We start from the raw sequence: 18,441 nt of genomic DNA, 5'->3' as shown, positions 1-18,441 counted from the left end.
TATTTGATCATATCTCCCCAGTATTATGCTCTTTGCACTGGCTGCCGGTCTGTTACAGAATTGAGTTTAAAATTTAACTTTTTGTTTTTAAAGCTCTGACTGGATCGACTACTATATATCTCTGTGATCTTTTAAATCCTAATATATCCGTTAGATCTCTGAGGTCTTCAGAGCGAGATTAAAGTTGAAGGGTGACTGTGCTTTTTCCATTGTTGGGCCAAAACTGTGGAATAGTCTTCCGGTTTCTCTCAGATTAGAATTAAAAATATCTCTTTTTGCCCAGGCTTATAACTGTCCCTAGAGTTTAAGGCTCCATCACTTATTTGTGTTTTGATACTCTCCTCCTCCTCATTGCAATGCAGTTTAAATTATTGATATTCATTTTATGTCTATTTTTTTGCATGGTTTTGTACAGCACAGTGTTCAACTACTGTTGTTTTAAATTGTGCTTTTGATTTTGACTTATCATGAGTCAGTTGCTGTGAGAACCAAAACAGAAATGTTCAGAAATCATTTACTGGATATGTCTGAGTGAATGTACGCTGTCAGCTCCATATTCTTCTTTATTAAACAAAAAGGTTCAGCTGCCATGTTAGTTTTATGAGACATCAGTCAACAATATCCTTGTATGCACAGATGGATACACATCCAGACAGCCAATCTTATTAATTTGAATGAATTCGAGGTCCAAATTAAACTTTTTACTGGCCATAAATATACTGTAAACATAAGCATGCAATATTTTTCTTAAAAATGTTTGTTTATCAGAGAGTTATTTATCTAGTTTTTGCATATTTCTGATTCAAATAATGGTGTTACATTCCTAGTCCACATATGGTGAACTATTCTCCCAAAAGATTCTCTCATAGTTTTCTAAAATAGCCATTTTTCTGCGCAATCAGGCGGTCAGTGAACAGACTGTGGGCGGCCCGTGAGTGAGTGAGCTTGAGACTAATAGTTTAGGACTTTGATGCCAGGCCTATTAAACAATGGAAGTGATCTAGCGGAGGGAGGGAGGGAGGGAGGGAGAGAGGGTTTGCTTGAATCTCAGTAACTATTTTGGCTACAAAGCCACTTTATAAACACATCACACTTTAAAGGTGCAGTATGTAATATTGGGGTGACAGTGACTCACAGTGGGTAGCACTGTCGCCTCACAAGGAGGTGTTCTAAGTTTGTTTGTTCGTTCTCCCTGTGTCTGCGTGGGTGTTCTCAGGGTGCTCCTGTTTCCCCCACAATCCAAAAAAATGCAGTATAGGTGAATTGGATATGCTTAATGTCCATATGTTGGAATGCATGTGTGTGTGTGTGTGTCCCAAGCCATGTAATGGGGAGGTTTGGGGAAAAACCTGGCAACCTACCCCGGAAAAATCACTTACAAGTAAATTCATGGACAGTTTCTCATGTAAAGCAGAAGATTGACCATAGAATCACCAATAGTCGGATGCGACTGAAATGGTTAATGAAAGAATGTATGTAATATTGCCAGCTAGCGGTTGAAATTGGTACTGCAGTCCAAAATTCAAAATATTGGGGAGTGTCATTTCCCGCCCCCTCCTCATCAGAAGTGGGTTGCCAGACTGAGGATATGCAAAAGGAACGAGCGCAGTTGGCAATGGAATGCACCTTACACACACTGTAAGTTCATGAGTTGATTTATCTGCGTTTTAATATGTAAGATGTTAATAAGTAGAATACGTTTTTCAGAGAAACAATATGTGAACTTGGGATGTTTTCTAAACATATGTGGTATGTTTATGCATTGGTACAGTAAAAAAAAAGAAGACATACAGCACCTTTAAGGTTAGTCAGTATTCCCCCCCCACATAGCACCACTTAAGACTTCCGCTTTAAAATCACGTAGTAACCAGACTCGCAAGAAACTTGACAAATACAGAGGCTGATAATGAGAGACTTAAATAATAACAGTAATTCAAGAAATACCACATTTAATTGGACCTGATTCACACATCTTGCCACCAGGGACTGTTTCTGGTTATTACATCAGCATGAAAGTGTGGGCTTTCAAATGGTGGGAAAAGGGAGAACGTTGGAAGCTGCCAGGCCAAAACTATTTATACTATTTACTCAAGTGCAGGGTTTCTCAAACTCAGTCCTGGAGGGCCACTGTCCTGCACAGTTTAGCTCCAACCCTGATCAAACACACCTGAGCAAGCTAATCAATGTCTTCAGGATCACTTCAGCTCACAGCTAGGTGTGTTTGATCAGGGTTGGAGCTAAACTGTGCGGGACAGTGGCCCTACAGGACCGAGTTTGAGAAACCCTGCTCAAGTGTGTTTAGTTTTGTTTTTGTGCTTTATTTCATTATTAGAGCTATTTTTAATAATACACTAAAAAGCTCAGCTCTGACTGTCCCTGATTGGCGTAAGGGTCATGCAGTCAGAAAATGTCCACCATTAGGATTTATACAAGCAGGCTAACAAAGTGAGATTTTCAGACTGTACTGAACTTTATTGAAGCTGCATCAATGAAAAAATAGGGCTCATATGTGAAAATAAAACTACAGAGCGAAATGTGCTACAATGTAACATATGCATGTCATTACAGATGTAAGATACAATATCAGGTGTGGTAGTGGTGGATAAATAAGGCTTAAAGCATAAGGCTTTTATTCAGACTCAAAAATCATTTCACAGTGACAGTCGTTCTTCTGTATGACTGTGCTTCTTAATATCCCATTTTCAACCAAAAACATTTCCATAAATGTCTACGCACGTATTGCGCGTCCTTAAAAAAAAAGAAAGAAAGCTTGCTACGGCAGTAAGAATATTCACTCATACATTTGCACTGTACTTGTGATTTAAATAGACATTTGTTTCATTAAACTGATGTATTTGGTTCTTCTGATCTCCTGTGAACCTCATATGAGAGGTGCAGTGTTGGAGCATTAGCAGCAATAGTTATGGGAAGGTTAACATTTACATCCATTCATTTACCAATATGTGTATCTGATATCAAAAATGTTAATGACTTTTCAGTAGTTCCTGATATACTGATCTAGGAGTAAACGTGATTGGGAAAAGCCACCCATGGGGGAAAAAAAAGTAATGTTGTCATGCAGTGTATTTTACATAAATACAAAAATTACAACTTTTTATATGAAGACTCAGTGTAAACACTGCTTGGGCCCTTTAAATGGCGCTTTCAAACTCTTTTCCCATACAAAAACTTGATTCACAATATTTAATTCATTCTTTTTTAAAGTGTCTCTTTTTCAGTCTAAGTATATTTCTGCCCCGTCTCAAACTTTGAAAAAGGTGTGTTTGAGGAAGCAAAAGAAAGTGTGGGTTTAAAAAATATGGAAGCTCTTTTCTCTGGGGTATCATTAAAAGGTTGGCATCTCTGATCTCAGGACTGGTTTTAACAGTCTGCTGCCGTCTTATCCTTACATGCCCTGGATAAACTCTTGCAGCTGTCGCACAATCTCCGTATCCACCGTCTCCATAAGAGCCTGGAAGCTCTGGTCTCCCATCAACATCTGCTGAGCCTTCAGCTTCTCATAGACAAACTGCTGAAGAGAGACGCTGTGCACAGGGTCCTCAAGAGCCAGCTATAGAGGAAGAAAAAAAAAACATAGTATGAGGATAGCAAATGAACTCTGGTACCCCATTACTTTTACTTTTTTCTTAAAGAGGCCATATTATGCCCTTTTACAAAGTCTTGATTTTGTTTTTGGAGTCTACTGGAATAGGTTTTCATAATTGAATGTTAGAAAACACTTTTTTTGCATTATTGCAGCACCTATTTTCACAGTCTGTCAGTAACGCTTGGTTTAGTTCCAGTCTCTCTGAAGCCCCTTTTTCTGAAAAGCGCAATGTGCTCTGATTGGTCGGCTGGAACAGTATGTTGCGATTGGTCAACCGATTCAATGAAATGAAATGATTCAATTAAATGATTCAATGAAATGACAGAAATGTCACAGCCCTTACCATAATCACAAATTTCAAGTTACTACAAATTTTTTGCGTATGCCTTGGGCGGGAATTATTAAAAAAAGGGAACAGTGTGACGTGTACGTTCCTGGAAGAAAACTTGAGACGGCAATCAAGGTGTTTCAGAAACATTGGTTACTGTGCTTACAAAGTATTTCTTACTTTTTAATTTAAGCTAAATTATTCAACCCTGTTAATTATCATAATTTTTATAATATTTCCCTTTTAATGTATGAGAAATCAGTTTATCAGTAGCTATAAAACAATAGTTTGTCCCAAATCTATGCTGTGCGACAGCTTAATTTAGAAAATTACATTAAATATTAATTAATACAAATAAATAAATAAAAACACAAATCAGGGTTTTAATGTATTTAGATACGTCCCAATTTTGGTAACGCAGGGTTAAAATCACTAACATCATAAAATAAACACAAAAATCATGCATTATGTTTTATTTAATAAAAAATAATTAGTTTTAGGCCTTATTTTAAACTTGGAACAACAAGCACTAGCTCACACTTCATAAAGTCAAACAGAATGTGTCATGGGATGCCAGTGTAATATATATATTCTAGAGAACTAGGCTTTCAGAATAAGCCCATTGCAGAGTTAGTTTATAAGTGTGAATGGATTACTTCAATATAAGGATATGGAACTGCAGTGAAATAAAACACTTAAAGCTGTCACAAAGAAGGGATCATACAAAGATAAAAATATATGAAATACAATATACAGCATTAGAATGATGGATCATATAATAAAATGTCTAAAAGTTTGAAAAAACTAAGTAAAATGACAACAACAAAAACAAATGCTAAAAAAAACAAATGAAAACCTGAAACTAGGGGTGTCCATGGTTAACCGATTAACCGTTAAAAATTGCGTAACCGAGTGAAACATTTTGCTCGGTTAAGTGGCGTCAATGGCGTGCATTTAATTTAGTTGTAATACATTTTTGCACCACCAGAGACCGCTAGACCAGTTTTCTAATATGAAGCGGGCAAAGAAAGCGCGCGTCCGAGAGTGAAGGCTGTGCGCGAGCCAGAAACAAACATAGTATCCGCGCCACTGATCGCAGCACAAAAATATCTGTCTGCAGAGCCGCAGAGCCACAGCTTTACCCCAGCAGTTTCACCCCGCGCATGCGCAGTTTCACCACAACAGTTTTACCCGCAGAGTCTGTTTACCGTTACATTAACCCATACAATTTGTATTATGCATTTCCTAAACATGTAGTTGCTAATCAAACCCTTTATATGATAAACTACTAATCTATAAAACACAATCGGTCTTCCGACCTTTTACTATTGTGTTGATATGCGCGAGGGAGAGAGAGCAATACAGCGCTCGTGTTGTTTGAAGGCGGTAAGAGTGCGCGCGCGTGCGCCCGCGGCCGGGGCTCTCTCACTGTTTGTTCTTATGCGCCCTGTCCACTGATCTAAATAATTAGTTGTTACGACGACTTATTTGTTCACTCGTTTTAATAAATCGTGGACACGTACTAATTCCCTCCCTCATTTTGATTTAACGAATTACAACGTGGCCAAAAACAGTTTGATAGGCTACTATTAATTAGTGAATGCTAAAAAACTATTTTTTTTGTGAATTGGTGAATATTCAGGTGAATTATTTCGTGGCCACGAATTAATAATAATTATAAAACTGTTTTTCTTACCTGTGAAGATTGCTCTTCAGTGAAGGCCGACTATTCTCGTACAGCTTTTTATTCCTTTTTTTTTTTTTTTTGTGAATTGGTGAATATTCAGGTGAATTGTTTCATGGCCACGAATTAATAATAGCTGCTACCTCCGCACGTTTTACAAGACCCTTCTCGATCGCAGCGGCAACGAGCACTTTGATCACTTGATTTAAAAAACAAAACATTTCAGCGCTAGATCGCCTAAAAAAAAAAACGAACGAAATGAATGCTCTGCTAGTTAACTGGAGATGTTTTGTTTATTTGTATTGGTATTCGTGCCGCGAGATGTTTCAAAAGTGGTGGGGACATGTCCCACCCGCAAATTACGCCTATCTCGGGGTTGCGGCGCGCACACTATGGTTAACCGAGTATTAACCGCTAAGGGCCTCGGTTAACGGTTAATGAAAAACTTGAAAACGTGCAGCCCTACCTGAAACAAAAGTCTTTTTAAGGTCAAGGTGTTTTGAGTGTTAAAGAACTGCTTTGATAAGAGAAAAATAAAAATTGATAGTGATGATAGGGCCCTCGCACCTTTAGGAAAACAAAGCATGGGTGGACAATATTTAATTTTTATATAGGTAAATATAGGAGGACTATGTCAAAGTAATTTGTATTTGCCACTCTTCCTGCTGCCAGCTGGTTAGCACTATGACTGTAACTACATTTTGGCATGTAGATGTCTTCAGGCCAGGTTTCTTATCAAGCATGTGAAGTCTGGGGCAGATTAGACATTGTATGCTTGAGTTACAACAACTTCCTGATTCATGGTGGTTTATAGCATGCTTTAGCACTCACCTAAGTGTTTCTAGCATACTTTAGCATGTTTCTAGCATGTTTAGCACTTGCAGGTAGTGCATCACAGTTTTAAACATGTCACTTCCTGTTGCCAGGTGTCGGTATTACTATAGGCGATTATTGGCATGTAGATGTGTTCAGGGCAGGCTGGGGAGCGCTAGCCAGGCGCTCAGAGTGAGTGTGCGGAGGCATCAGTATGTCCGGGACACAGCCACTGCTGCTCGCTGGCGATGAAAGAGGGGCCTGAGGGTGACAAGGCACAGCGTCGTCGACCACCAAGCACGCCCTCTTGGGACCCAGAGGTTTCAGAAACTGCTCTTTTGTTGAAAATGTGGGTACCACTGGCCCGGAACAGAAACAAAAGGAAACAAAAGATTCTCCGCCCGATCCACCTCTGGGTCGCCCGTCTCAGGGTAGTTTGCATCTTCGCTTGCCTCCTGGTTTGGCAGTGGCTTGGACGGACGGGGTCGACTTCCTGCGGCTTGCTCCACGCTGAGACCTAGGTGGTTGCTGCTGCTGAGGTTTCGCAGGAGCGGAGGAAGCCGCAGAAGGTCGATCTCGGTGACGAGCAGAAGGAGGGTCTGCGGCTGGCGGAGGGGTGGGGGCAGCAGCGGTCGGCCGGGGCAGAATGTGTCGGGTGACCTCCATCTGCTTCTAGGCGGCTGAGAACTGCTGGGCAAAGCTCTCGACCGCGTTGCCGAACAACCCAACCTGGGAAAGAGGGGCATCCAGGAACTGATATTTATCGGTGTCCTTCATATCAGCCAGGTTGAGCCAAAGGTGGCGCTCCTGGACCACCAAGCTGGACATCACCTGACCGATGGAACGTGCGGTTTCTTTTGTTGCCCCCGGAGGAGCTCTGGGTCAGAACCACCCTTGTGCATGTCCATGAGCGCCTGGGCCTGGTGGACCCGCAAGAGCGCCATGGCATGCAGGGCGGAAGCAGCCTGTCCACAGGCTTTGTAAGCCTTCGCCGTGAGACCGGACGAAAACTTACAAGGCTTGGACGGGAGGATTCCCCCACCAAGAGGAAGTGGACGCTGGACACAGCTGCATCGCAACAGCACACTCCACCGGCAGGAGATCCACATACTCCCTTGGCTGCTCCGCCATCGAGGGTGATGAGGAGGGAGGAGCCCATAGGCCGTAGTCTGGCACTATACGGTGACGACCACGACCTCCTCATGCACCTCCGGGAAGAAAGGCACTGGGGCAGAACGCTGAGAACCAGCAGGGCCCGCCCAGAGAAACCAATCATACAACCAAGAAGGTTCGGGACGTGGTGGAGGGTTCCACTCAAGCCCGACCTTCTCGGTGGCCCGGGAAAGCATAGCCGCCCATTCTGGATCAGACTCGGGCAACGCTACACTCCCCGAAGGGGGGGTAACGCAGCCGAATCCTCATCTCCAGAGGACTGAAGCTCCCCCTCCGATGCTGCGATTGACATCTGATCGTCAGGAGGAGCCCCAAAAGACCTGACTGGTCGTTCATGAGAAGGGCCAGCACGTTCTTTTGGAAGCTCCCGTGGCGGCCGTGTTTGTGAGGTGTGAGGGGCCCACAGAGATTGCTTCGGCGGGGAAGCCCTCACGGTAATCCTCAGATCACCCTGGCTAAGCGCCGAAGTAGGCCTATTTGCGGTGCAGAATAGACACCAGATCGGGGCATAGGCGAGGGGACTGCACCTGCCTTGAGGTAAGTGAGTCTCGATTTTAACGCGGCCAAAGTCATATTCCCGCAATGGGAACATGAACTATTCACAAAAGCTGCCTCAGAGTGCTGAATGCCCAAACACGAGAGGCAACTATTATGGCCGTCTGCTGGTGCCAGGGAACGACCACATCCAGAAACGCACAAGGCGGAATGACATCCTGAAAAGGACGCAGTGTCACGCCTGTGTTGCTCTTTTGTGAAGAAAAAAGAAAAAAGACTCTTTACACTAACTCACCCAGGGAATGGCTGCTGTGTACTGTGTACACAGAGGGAAACGCCCACCGAACCGACACAAGCTCTTAGAAATGCTAAGAGAGAAATGCACAAGCTCAAGTTGTTGAACATAGAAATGTTCGCGGCCACTCGCTGCACGCACCGTCACACCTACACCATTTAGAGAGTCTTCAACACTCAGTAGCAGTCCGTAGAGTTCAGAGATGAACAGGAAGCTCGGCTTCGAAGTGAAAGACAATGTGTGCGCCCGCTTCCTGTTTATTCCCACGCTGCGGGGCGTGTGACGCGATTCATGCATGCTAACGGTCATTGGCTCATTCTGTAGACACTCAAAGATGATAGGGCTCCCTGAAGTGATCTCAATTACACTGTCACGTCGACGTTACGTCGAATGTGAGCAAATAAAAGGGAACTGTAAAAAAATCTGAGGAAATTAAAAACAGCTGAATTCATGTTGCGTTTAGGACTTCGCCCCAAGAGACTTTTTTTAGGTATTGGGACGTCACATGTATGTACCGAATTTCGTATGCGTCCGTGGTCCGTGAAACGTAGTGGGAGGGGCAATTCGTTGAATTAAATTATTAATGTATGATTTGTGGATATAAAGAAATACAAGTGCAAAACCCTGTCGATGCTGGAACATGATCCTAAGAATTGTTTTCTGTTCTCCCTTTTAATAAGTCAAATCTACTTGATATCTATAGCTGTTCAGCACATTTGTTGGTGACAGAGACATTGAGATGTCAGCAGGCAATTGTGAAGGAATTTTCTTGGTGTAAAAGAAAAGGCATTGATCCGAGTTTAATCAAATGTGACTTAACTCCTGAAGACAGAAATGAAAATACAAGACATCGATTCCCTCTCAGTATTTATATGCTAATCACTGCTGTGGCCGACTGTGCTAAAACAAAGGGCTGACGTCCCCATCCTCATTAAGATGAATTCATTAATTGACTTTGCATTCCATTGCGTAGACAAAGAAGTGTCACACTTTCTTTCTGTCATACACAGGAAAACAATACATTATTAGGATTTATTGATAAAATTACTCAAATTAACCATCTATAGGAATATTTTTTAAATACTTATAAAATAAATATATAAAAATATATTTTTAGGGGTATGACCAGTCAAGCTGTCATCAGAAGTCTTTAATAATTCGTTACATTTTTAATAATGTAACGTTATCACTGCACTCATACAGTGGTAAACTGTAATGGCCTTGAATACCACAATGTAAGATATAAATAATGCTCTGCTAATGAAGAGGGAGAGGGAGAGAGAGAGAGAGAGAGAGAGAGAGAGAGAGAGAGAGAGAGAGAGAGAGAGAGAGAGAGAGAGAGAGAGAGAGAGAAAGAGATTAAAATTTACATCACTGCATATATATTAATTTTATGTTTTAAGCTCTATTATGCATCAAATGACCGGAAAAATCTAAGTAAATGTAACATTTAGGGAAGTCTATTTAGGATGGTGTAATTTCAACCCTCTCTTTGACACATGCTGATTGATGTATTGGCACTTGATGCTTTCAGTAAACCTCAACAGCAATGTTATAGTTGTAAATATTACATAAACATCACATTAATACATTATACGTTTATTTAAAAAAACATTAAGATGTGTCATGGAGCGTACATCTGTCAGTGTGATGAGCATTAACAATGCCAGCTGTGATCTTTGGTGATTATACTTATAATTCACACTAAATTAACTCTGGAACAAAAAGTCATTTTCCGCAGTACTTTTGGATTTAATGATTTCAAATGCCACCATCTGCAAATTGTAATATCCTCCAAAAAGGTTAAATATGACAAATGTCTAACACACAGTCTCTCTCTCCACATAATATTGGTGTAAAACACAAGACTCAACATTTACCCTCCCTGAGACATTTGCACAGAAAGCTTAGCCCCAGTGCTTACATCTTCCCCTAAGATGTTTGATCACTGATTCATCTGATTCCCAACCACCAGGTCAGAAGTGTCATTCTCATTTGTGCCCCCAATAATTTTGTAGGATTCTTTTTTCACGATTCTGACACCATGCAGGACGCGGAAGCAAAGAACCTTGTGTCTGTGAAGTTTGCAGCTCAACGTTTGATTAAAAGGGTAAAAGTGATGGTTATTTTTCCCACACTCGTAGTCACGGCTTGATTAACAGTTTAATAGTTGAGCCCAAGCATCCGTTGCCAAATCGAAAATGTCACTTTAGAACTAGCAACAAAAAAATGGGCTGCTTCAGTTAATAGTATTACTGAGTAGAGTATTATGAAAGAGAGCGTGTGATTACCTGCGTCTGGTATAGCTTTCTTTCTCTAGGTCAAGTAATAATTTTGTAAAAATAATAAATAAATTTGCCATGTCAGTGTGCACTGATAATATAATGCACTAACAATATTTTTGTAGTAGCATCCTTTCAATGGTTAAGGGGATTACACATGACAGGCGTCAGCTCTGGTCAATGCATTGATCTCTATGAAGTGAAGCAACAGATTCAGCGTAACCCTGCGCCACGTCGCTTTTCAGTTTAGCCTCGCTCAAGATGGTGTGAAAAGTTCAAATAACCCCCTTGTTTCATTCAATCAGCATTATTTAATTGACTGATGTAACCTGCATTGAAGTCACTGAAAGGTCCCTACCACTAACTTCAAGTGACTTGGAGACGTTGCCACAGTTTTTCTGGATTTAGTCTCAGTTTTTTCTGTTTCTTTGTGCAATCCCAGACAGACTTGATGATGATGAGACCAGATCTCTGTGTCGATATAATTGTAATAATCTCACTGGATTATTACAATTAATGGCAAAAGGAATGTTTGGAAATGTTTATATGTATATATATATATATTAATTTTATACAAATAAAAATATGGTGTCTAAGAAAACAATGAGATAATATTTCCCCGTGTTTAAACCTAATGGACTGTGTGAGCTCTTGACATATTTAGTCCAGAGGGATTTAGCCTTAATAGCAGCTTATTTTTCTTCCCAAGTGAATTTACAACAGTCACAATGGATTGATTTCACAGAGAACTGCATTGACACTGCTGGCAATACACACAGTAATATACACCAAACAAACTATAACCCAATTACACCAGATGACATTTTAACATTTCACGATGCAACATGCTGAATGAATCATAGTGTTTTAAAGCCAAGGCTCTTCTGAGGACTGAATGTAGCATCTTATAGTATTATTATTATTATATTACTAATATTATATTACCACTTATATAAATAATATAGTACCATTCAGAAGTTTGGGGTCTGTAAGAATTTTTTATGTTTTTGAAAGAAGTCTCTTATGCTCACACCAAGACTGCATTTATAACAGAAATATTGCACTGATCTATATAAATGACTGGATTGCTCATGACTCCATAAAAAGTGAAGCCACCATGCTGCCATACTGGTATTCCCTAGTATACCCTCACATTCTTTTGAATTAATAGGAAATCATCTGATTTTAATGAGAAAACTACCTAACGAGTCAGTGTTTTTATAAGTCTCCCTCTACATTCTTACAACTCAAACGTTCTAGACATTTAAAAAGTTATTTGTTCAAATCAGAGATTTCCACTGCTTATTAAAAGCTATGTTCATCTTCATTACAGTAGCGAATATCAGATCAGTTGACGGGTGAAACACCTCAGCATTTGTATTTCAAATGTCAAAATGATTCTTCTGATATCTGAATACAGATTTATGCTTTGTATGCACATTCAACTTAATTCGTTATGCACAGTTATTCACTATGGTTATGCAAATATGTCGTGTGTGGGGTAAAACGTCCACCTTGCAACCTCATACATTTATACGATTTTTAAACAAAATAAACCACTTTTATAAATAATTTTTACTCAAAATCTGTTGCTCCATAAATGTTCATACTGTATATATTTTTTCTGCAATCATTCACTACGAGAGTAGTGAAAAGCACATTTTTCTTTAGCCCCGTTGTACCCTGTTTATTAGAAAAAAAGAAAAACTATATTGCTGGTAATGTAAAAATAGCTAAAATACTAACCCATGACCAGGGGAAAGGTGCATCATGCGGTGCCTTTTAAGGAACGGTTGAAACATAGAACAGTTGAAACATAGAAATCAATAGATAAATGGTGCTGCTTGTGACCTTGGTAGTCAAACAAAATTGTACATAGACTAAATCAGATCTCTCCAGTGATCCGATGTAACCTTGATGCTTTCCTTGGAGCACAATCAATACGTCTATCAATTGCAACTGGACAGCTTAAAAAAAAAGAAGTACAAATAAAACACGGTTTTAAATTCCACCACTCACTCCAAGCAGCATTCATGAGCTTTGAGGGATTATAGACATGTTCACTGTCATTGGTAGCATAAAAACAAACTGAAGATTATTTTATGAGTGGATGAAATGAAGCGCAATGATGTGAGATCACTAGAATGCAATTGTAAAAAAAAAAAACACAAGCATCTGCAGCTAAACATGCAGATCGGATGACAATATGAAGCAACATTGTCAGCTCTCACACAGGAAAGACCCTGAATTTCAAAGGGTGTTATTATCTCTAAGAAAAATGAGTTAGTTTATGGAGTGAAATCTGTCCTCAAAGTCAGCAAAATGGTTTCTTATTGTAGGACATGAATCATTCTGCTTAATCGAAACCTCCAAGACCATAAATTGTTGAGACCTAAGTGGCAGTTAGACACAGGAAGCGCTAGGACCTTGAACAATTGAAGGATTTTGTTGAAAAACAAGGATGGGTTTAAGGAAAAGGGCACTCCAAAAAGGAACTTTGAAGTATTATTCTGAGCCAAGCCAGTACTATAAAGCAGAGAGGCCTCTGGAAGAAATCCTGCTCGAGCCACCATGAACTTTTAAAGGATTTTCCTGAATAAAGTCAAAAACTTTGAAGACCAGATGTGTAAATGCCAATATTCAATCTCAACTTTACTTAAAAGTAAAGGCGGTCATCTATATTTAAGCTTGACTGGACCCTTGATCTCCTTTTCCAGTGTCTTCGGGAATCACCCACATAGACTTTAAAAAAATAAAAAAATAATTTACTTAGTAACACTGTATAATAACTTTCATTAAGAACATTACAACACTAGAATACACTCACCTATAAAGGATTATTAGGAACACCATACTAATACTGTGTTTGACCCCCTTTCGCCTTCAGAACTGCCTTAATTCTACGTGGCATTGATTCAACAAGGTGCTGAAAGCATTCTTTAGAAATGTTGGCCCATATTGATAGGATAGCATCTTGCAGTTGATGGAGATTTGTGGGATGCACATCCAGGGCACGAAGCTCCTGTTCCACCACATCCCAAAGATGCTCTATTGGGTTGAGATCTGGTGACTGTGGGGGCCATTTTGGTACAGTGAACTCATTGTCATGTTCAAGAAACCAATTTGAAATGATTCGAGCTTTGTGACATGGTGCATTATCCTGCTGGAAGTAGCCATCAGAGGATGGGTACATGGTGGTCATAAAGGGATGGACATGGTCAGAAACAATGCTCAGGTAGGTCGTGGCATTTAAACGATGCCCAATTGACACTAAGGGGCCTAAAGTGTGCCAAGAAAACATCCCCCACACCATTAAACCACCACCACCAGCCTGCACAGTGGTAACAAGGCATGATGGATCCATGTTCTCATTCTGTTTACGCCAAATTCTGACTCTACCATCTGAATGTCTCAACAGAAATCGCAGGCATGAAAACAGGTCAGGGGTAAAAAAGGTGAGAAGGATGCGGCATATATAAACCTATGAATAAAAACTATGGCATAGTAATACCAGTGTTTCTCACAGGATTTTTTGGATCACTGTGGCGAGTGGTCCTCTGTCCCTCTAGGGGGGTTGGGGGGCATGCTCCCCCGTAAGAACATTTTGTGCTTTTTAATGTTAAATTCATCAATCTGGTGCAAATTAAACAAAGAAAACTCTTTTAGTTACATTGTCTGTCTACATTACTACTACATAATAATAGTTATAATATTAATCCCATGATAGTAATAGCCATATATTGTAAAACAAATGCACTGAAAAATAAAGGAAACTTTCATAATTACTTTTGTACTAATTTCTATACTTGAAAGAGTATATTTCTATACTTCACATTAAAGATGTGATTGGGCTAGCCCAGTGTCAATCAAGAAAAGAACCAATGGGCCGCTGATCTACGTGTTTCATTGGGTGTCAGAAAAAAAAACTAGCGCTGACTTTTTTTTTGACCAATGCATTACACACTAATTACGCACTAACCCAGCGCCGCCAAATAAGCAAAACAAAACGAATGGGCCGCCGATGTACGAGTTTTATGGGCCGTTAAGACAAAAAAAAAAAAAAAAAAGTATGAGATGTATCGGCCCAAAAAGCACGTCGGCCCACCGGGAATCTCCCGGTAATCCCAATGGCATTAGCCTACATGCCTGGACGTCACACAAAACAAAATCCTACCTGTAGCCTTTCACCATCCACTTATTTAGCTGCTGTCGCATCAGTTGACATGCCATCTCCTTTCCCCTTTCTTTTTCTATTTTTAGCTCCCGACAGCTTTTTTGCTTTATCCATCTTTTTCGACGAGAACTCACTACTCGTTCCTGCTCGCTCAGCGCTCACGGCGCCCGCGCCCGCTCGCGATCTCCGCCCTCTTCTATGTAAAAATAATGACATTGGCAACATCGCTGTCTGTATCTGACAGGACAGTTAACACTGTAAGCTAACTTACCTCAGGCTTGCTTTCCGACGTGCGGCTCTTTGTTCGGCAGTGTGTCCAGTTGTCAGACTTGCGGTGTAAAAGACTTTGAAAACAATTCTGCCCTACTCCGACTCGGATTGGCTGTCAGGTTTCGGCACTAGGAATGATGATATTTTTTTTATAAAGCTGCGAAGTTTGTGGTAACTATAGAGATATAGCGGGGAAATGCTGGCCACGACCACGACCGGTTGTAACGAGTGGTTATTTCAGTCAAAGTTGCTCTTCTATCAGCTTGAATCAGTCGGCCCATTCTCCTCTGACCTCTAGCATCAACAAGGCATTTTCGCCCGCAGGACTGCCGCATACTGGATGTTTTTCCCTTTTCACACCATTCTTTGTAAACCCTAGAAATGGTTGTGCGTGAAAATCCCAGTAACTGAGCAGATTGTGACATACTCAGACCGGCCCGTCTGGCACCAACAACCATGCCACGCTCAAAATTGCTTAAATCACCTTTCTTTCCCATTCTGACATTCAGTTTGGAGTTCAGGAGATTGTCTTGACCAGGACCACACCCCTAAATGCATTGAAGCAACTTCCATGTGATTGGTTGATTAGATAATTGCATTAATGAGAAATTGAACAGGTGTTCCTAATAATCCTTTAGGTGAGTGTATGTTAAACAGACATTAGTCAGGAAGTTAGAAAACTGATAATAGCTAGAAATTTCTAGAGTAGGAAAAACCTATAAGTTCATTTACTGTACGGTGGGTACTTGCAACATTTTGCTTAGATTGTATTTAACAACTAACTTCTATTAACTAAATCAAATTAATATTTGGTGTGTTCACCCTTAGCGTTTAAAACGCTATCCAGGTAGGTTTCTTCAAGCATCATCTGTCATCTCTATAAGAGTTATCGGATTAAAACTGTCATGATTTTTTTTCATTTTCTTTCTAACATAAGAAAAATAATGTGCCATATTCATGAAAGACTGTATGCATTTCTGTGCAAATCATTCATAAAATACCTTGCTGTGTAAGTCTTACCAGTGATTTGATTGAAAATATTTAAGCAAGAATAGTTTTACGTAATATCCACAGGAAACTATTCAGCTCATTTTTCATAAATGAAGCCCAATGTGACACTTTTTCACACTTTAAGAATAAAAAAAAGACCTTATTTTCTCATTAATGTTTGTAAAACAAATGATTAATAATAGTAGTAGCAATAGTAAGAGTGTTAATAGGAAGATATGTTTGGTTTGGTGTCCATGAAAGGGAACTAATGAGGCTGTGGGGGTGCAGAAGATAAAGAAGATTTTGAAACATATAAGCAACAGTTTCAGTCTCAGCGAAAACAACAAAAACAAAATCATTTATGTACATTTGTAAAAGAAAAGCCATTAGAGAAAATCATATTATGGGCCCTCTCTCATATAGCCATCAAGTGTCTACTCCACAAAAGAAAAGACATCTCAGCTATCAGACAATCACTGCAGAACCATTTGGTGTCCAACACAATCTCAAAATCTCAGTCTCTAATACGCTACATACAAATCAATGTTCATTCAAATGGTCCTGGGACCTCATGCATTAAAATCTCTGCTGCAGATTTTGCACACGCAAGTTTCTAGATTTATTCCCCCACCCTCCCTGTATAATTTACAAATACATGTTCAGTTTATGAAAAACAAGTTACCATTTGTACATGTACAAACTTTCATCCCCATTCTGTCTCCTCCAAAAAATAACCAAAATGGAGATTACAACACCTTTTTATTATGCATAACTTCGTCTGCATGTCATTTCCTAGTGCAATTTCTGCAATTTAGAAGGCATTTCCCAAGAGAATGACTTTCAGGAGTCAAAATTATGATGAGCCAAATAAATTGGCCATACAAATATTTTTATAGCTTTTTTATTATGCTATATTATATAATATTATATTTTATAAAACGGTTAGTTCCAATCCTTGATTCTGATTGGTCAATAGCTGTGTTTTATTCATGATAAAACACGGCTATGACCGCTTCACCCAACTGTTCTATGTATCACTACACAACACCCCGAGTAACCACTCTTAGTAACTTAAACACATGTTTGATCTCATCGATATTGTTCATTGAAGCTATAGTAGAGTATTGTGAGAGATCGAGTAAGCGAATGTACCTGCATTTACAGTAGATATAGCATTTTCCTTCAGGTCAGTCATATTCATAATAAAAAAAAAAATCCGTTTGAATGTCCGCTGCGATATCTTGTCCTTTTAACAGTTAAGGGGTTTTTCCGTGCCCATAGTCATCTGTCAGTTGCGTCTTCCTTCTCCGTGTTCACAAGTTTGATTCCTTTCAATGTAAAAGTCTTCTCTACTGACTGACTCACTCATAAAGACGGTCTTTGCCGCCATCTATTGGCGAAATAATGTATGTAACTTTTGTTGCTGTTTACGGTCAGGGACTATTTTTTCCAGCGGAAGGAAGGCTTTTAGTGATTTTACTTCATAAAAGTTGCATAGATACATGTTTTTCGGCTTTAATAGTTGTATTGTGTGGTAACTGTTTTATAAAAGCAATAAGGTACTCGAGGCAAGTGCTGTATCGTGAATAAGTAATGGCTGAAGGGTTTGCCCTTCAGCCGTTACTTATTCACGATACAGCACAGCCTCTCGTACCTTATTGCTTACATATAACTATGTTAATATTTATGTATTGATATTTTACTAAATGTATATTATTTCAATAAATTTATATTTATTAATAAAGATTATATTCATATTTAGGATGGACTCAATATTAACTAATCATCTTCACAATTTAGTCATGATCTTAATTTTTTCATTGTCTTATTAACAAGAAATAATTTTGTAATTTATTCAAAAAAAGTATTGCACAAACGAAACTACATCAGGACATTCTGCCCTTTGGTTTAAACCTTAAAGCCAATTGTACGGACACTGACTATAGCTGTACTGACTAGTACTGTAAGGTATTAAAAGCCAATCCATAAATCCATTTTCCAAAAGGAAAGGTCAACCTCACTGTTTATGTAGATCAAAATTTTCAGGGATGATGGGGCAGCTGTAATTTACTTCCCGAGTTGCCAATAAATCCTGCCTTACCTTACAAAGTTGTCTGAAAGGTTAAGCCCGCGTTTGCTTACTCTGCACTTCCTCAGGCTCTTAAAATAGACTCTAAATGATATTAATGGTGTGCTTTGCATCCACTTTGCTGGGCTGGTAATGAGGGAGTGGATCAAAGAGATGGAGCCATGCTTCATGAATTTCTAATTAGAGTTTTAAGCCTCATCAAGTCACTCAAAGAAGCCATGGAGTAAATGTAAGCGGCGCT

General features: G+C 39.6%; 1 protein-coding gene across 2 annotated transcripts in view; it reads right to left on the bottom strand.

The window, feature by feature from the left end:
• Window positions 1-2,446: 2,446 nt before the first annotated feature.
• Window positions 2,447-18,441, bottom strand: part of ipo11 (importin 11) — a 172,323-nt gene continuing 156,328 nt past the window's right edge. For both annotated transcript variants that reach the window (XM_084390373.1, XM_084390374.1), the window contains exon 30: window positions 2,447-3,571. In XM_084390373.1, the coding sequence (XP_084246499.1) occupies window positions 3,407-3,571 (165 nt within the window). In that variant the 3' untranslated portion in view covers window positions 2,447-3,406. The remainder of the gene's footprint in view (window positions 3,572-18,441) is intronic.

The sequence above is a fragment of the Rutilus rutilus genome (genome assembly GCF_951802725.1).
Source record: "Rutilus rutilus genome assembly, chromosome: 19".
Lineage (NCBI taxonomy): Eukaryota > Metazoa > Chordata > Actinopteri > Cypriniformes > Leuciscidae > Rutilus > Rutilus rutilus.
Note: the sequence above shows the minus strand (reverse complement) of the source record. Positions and strands in the feature narration are given on the sequence as shown.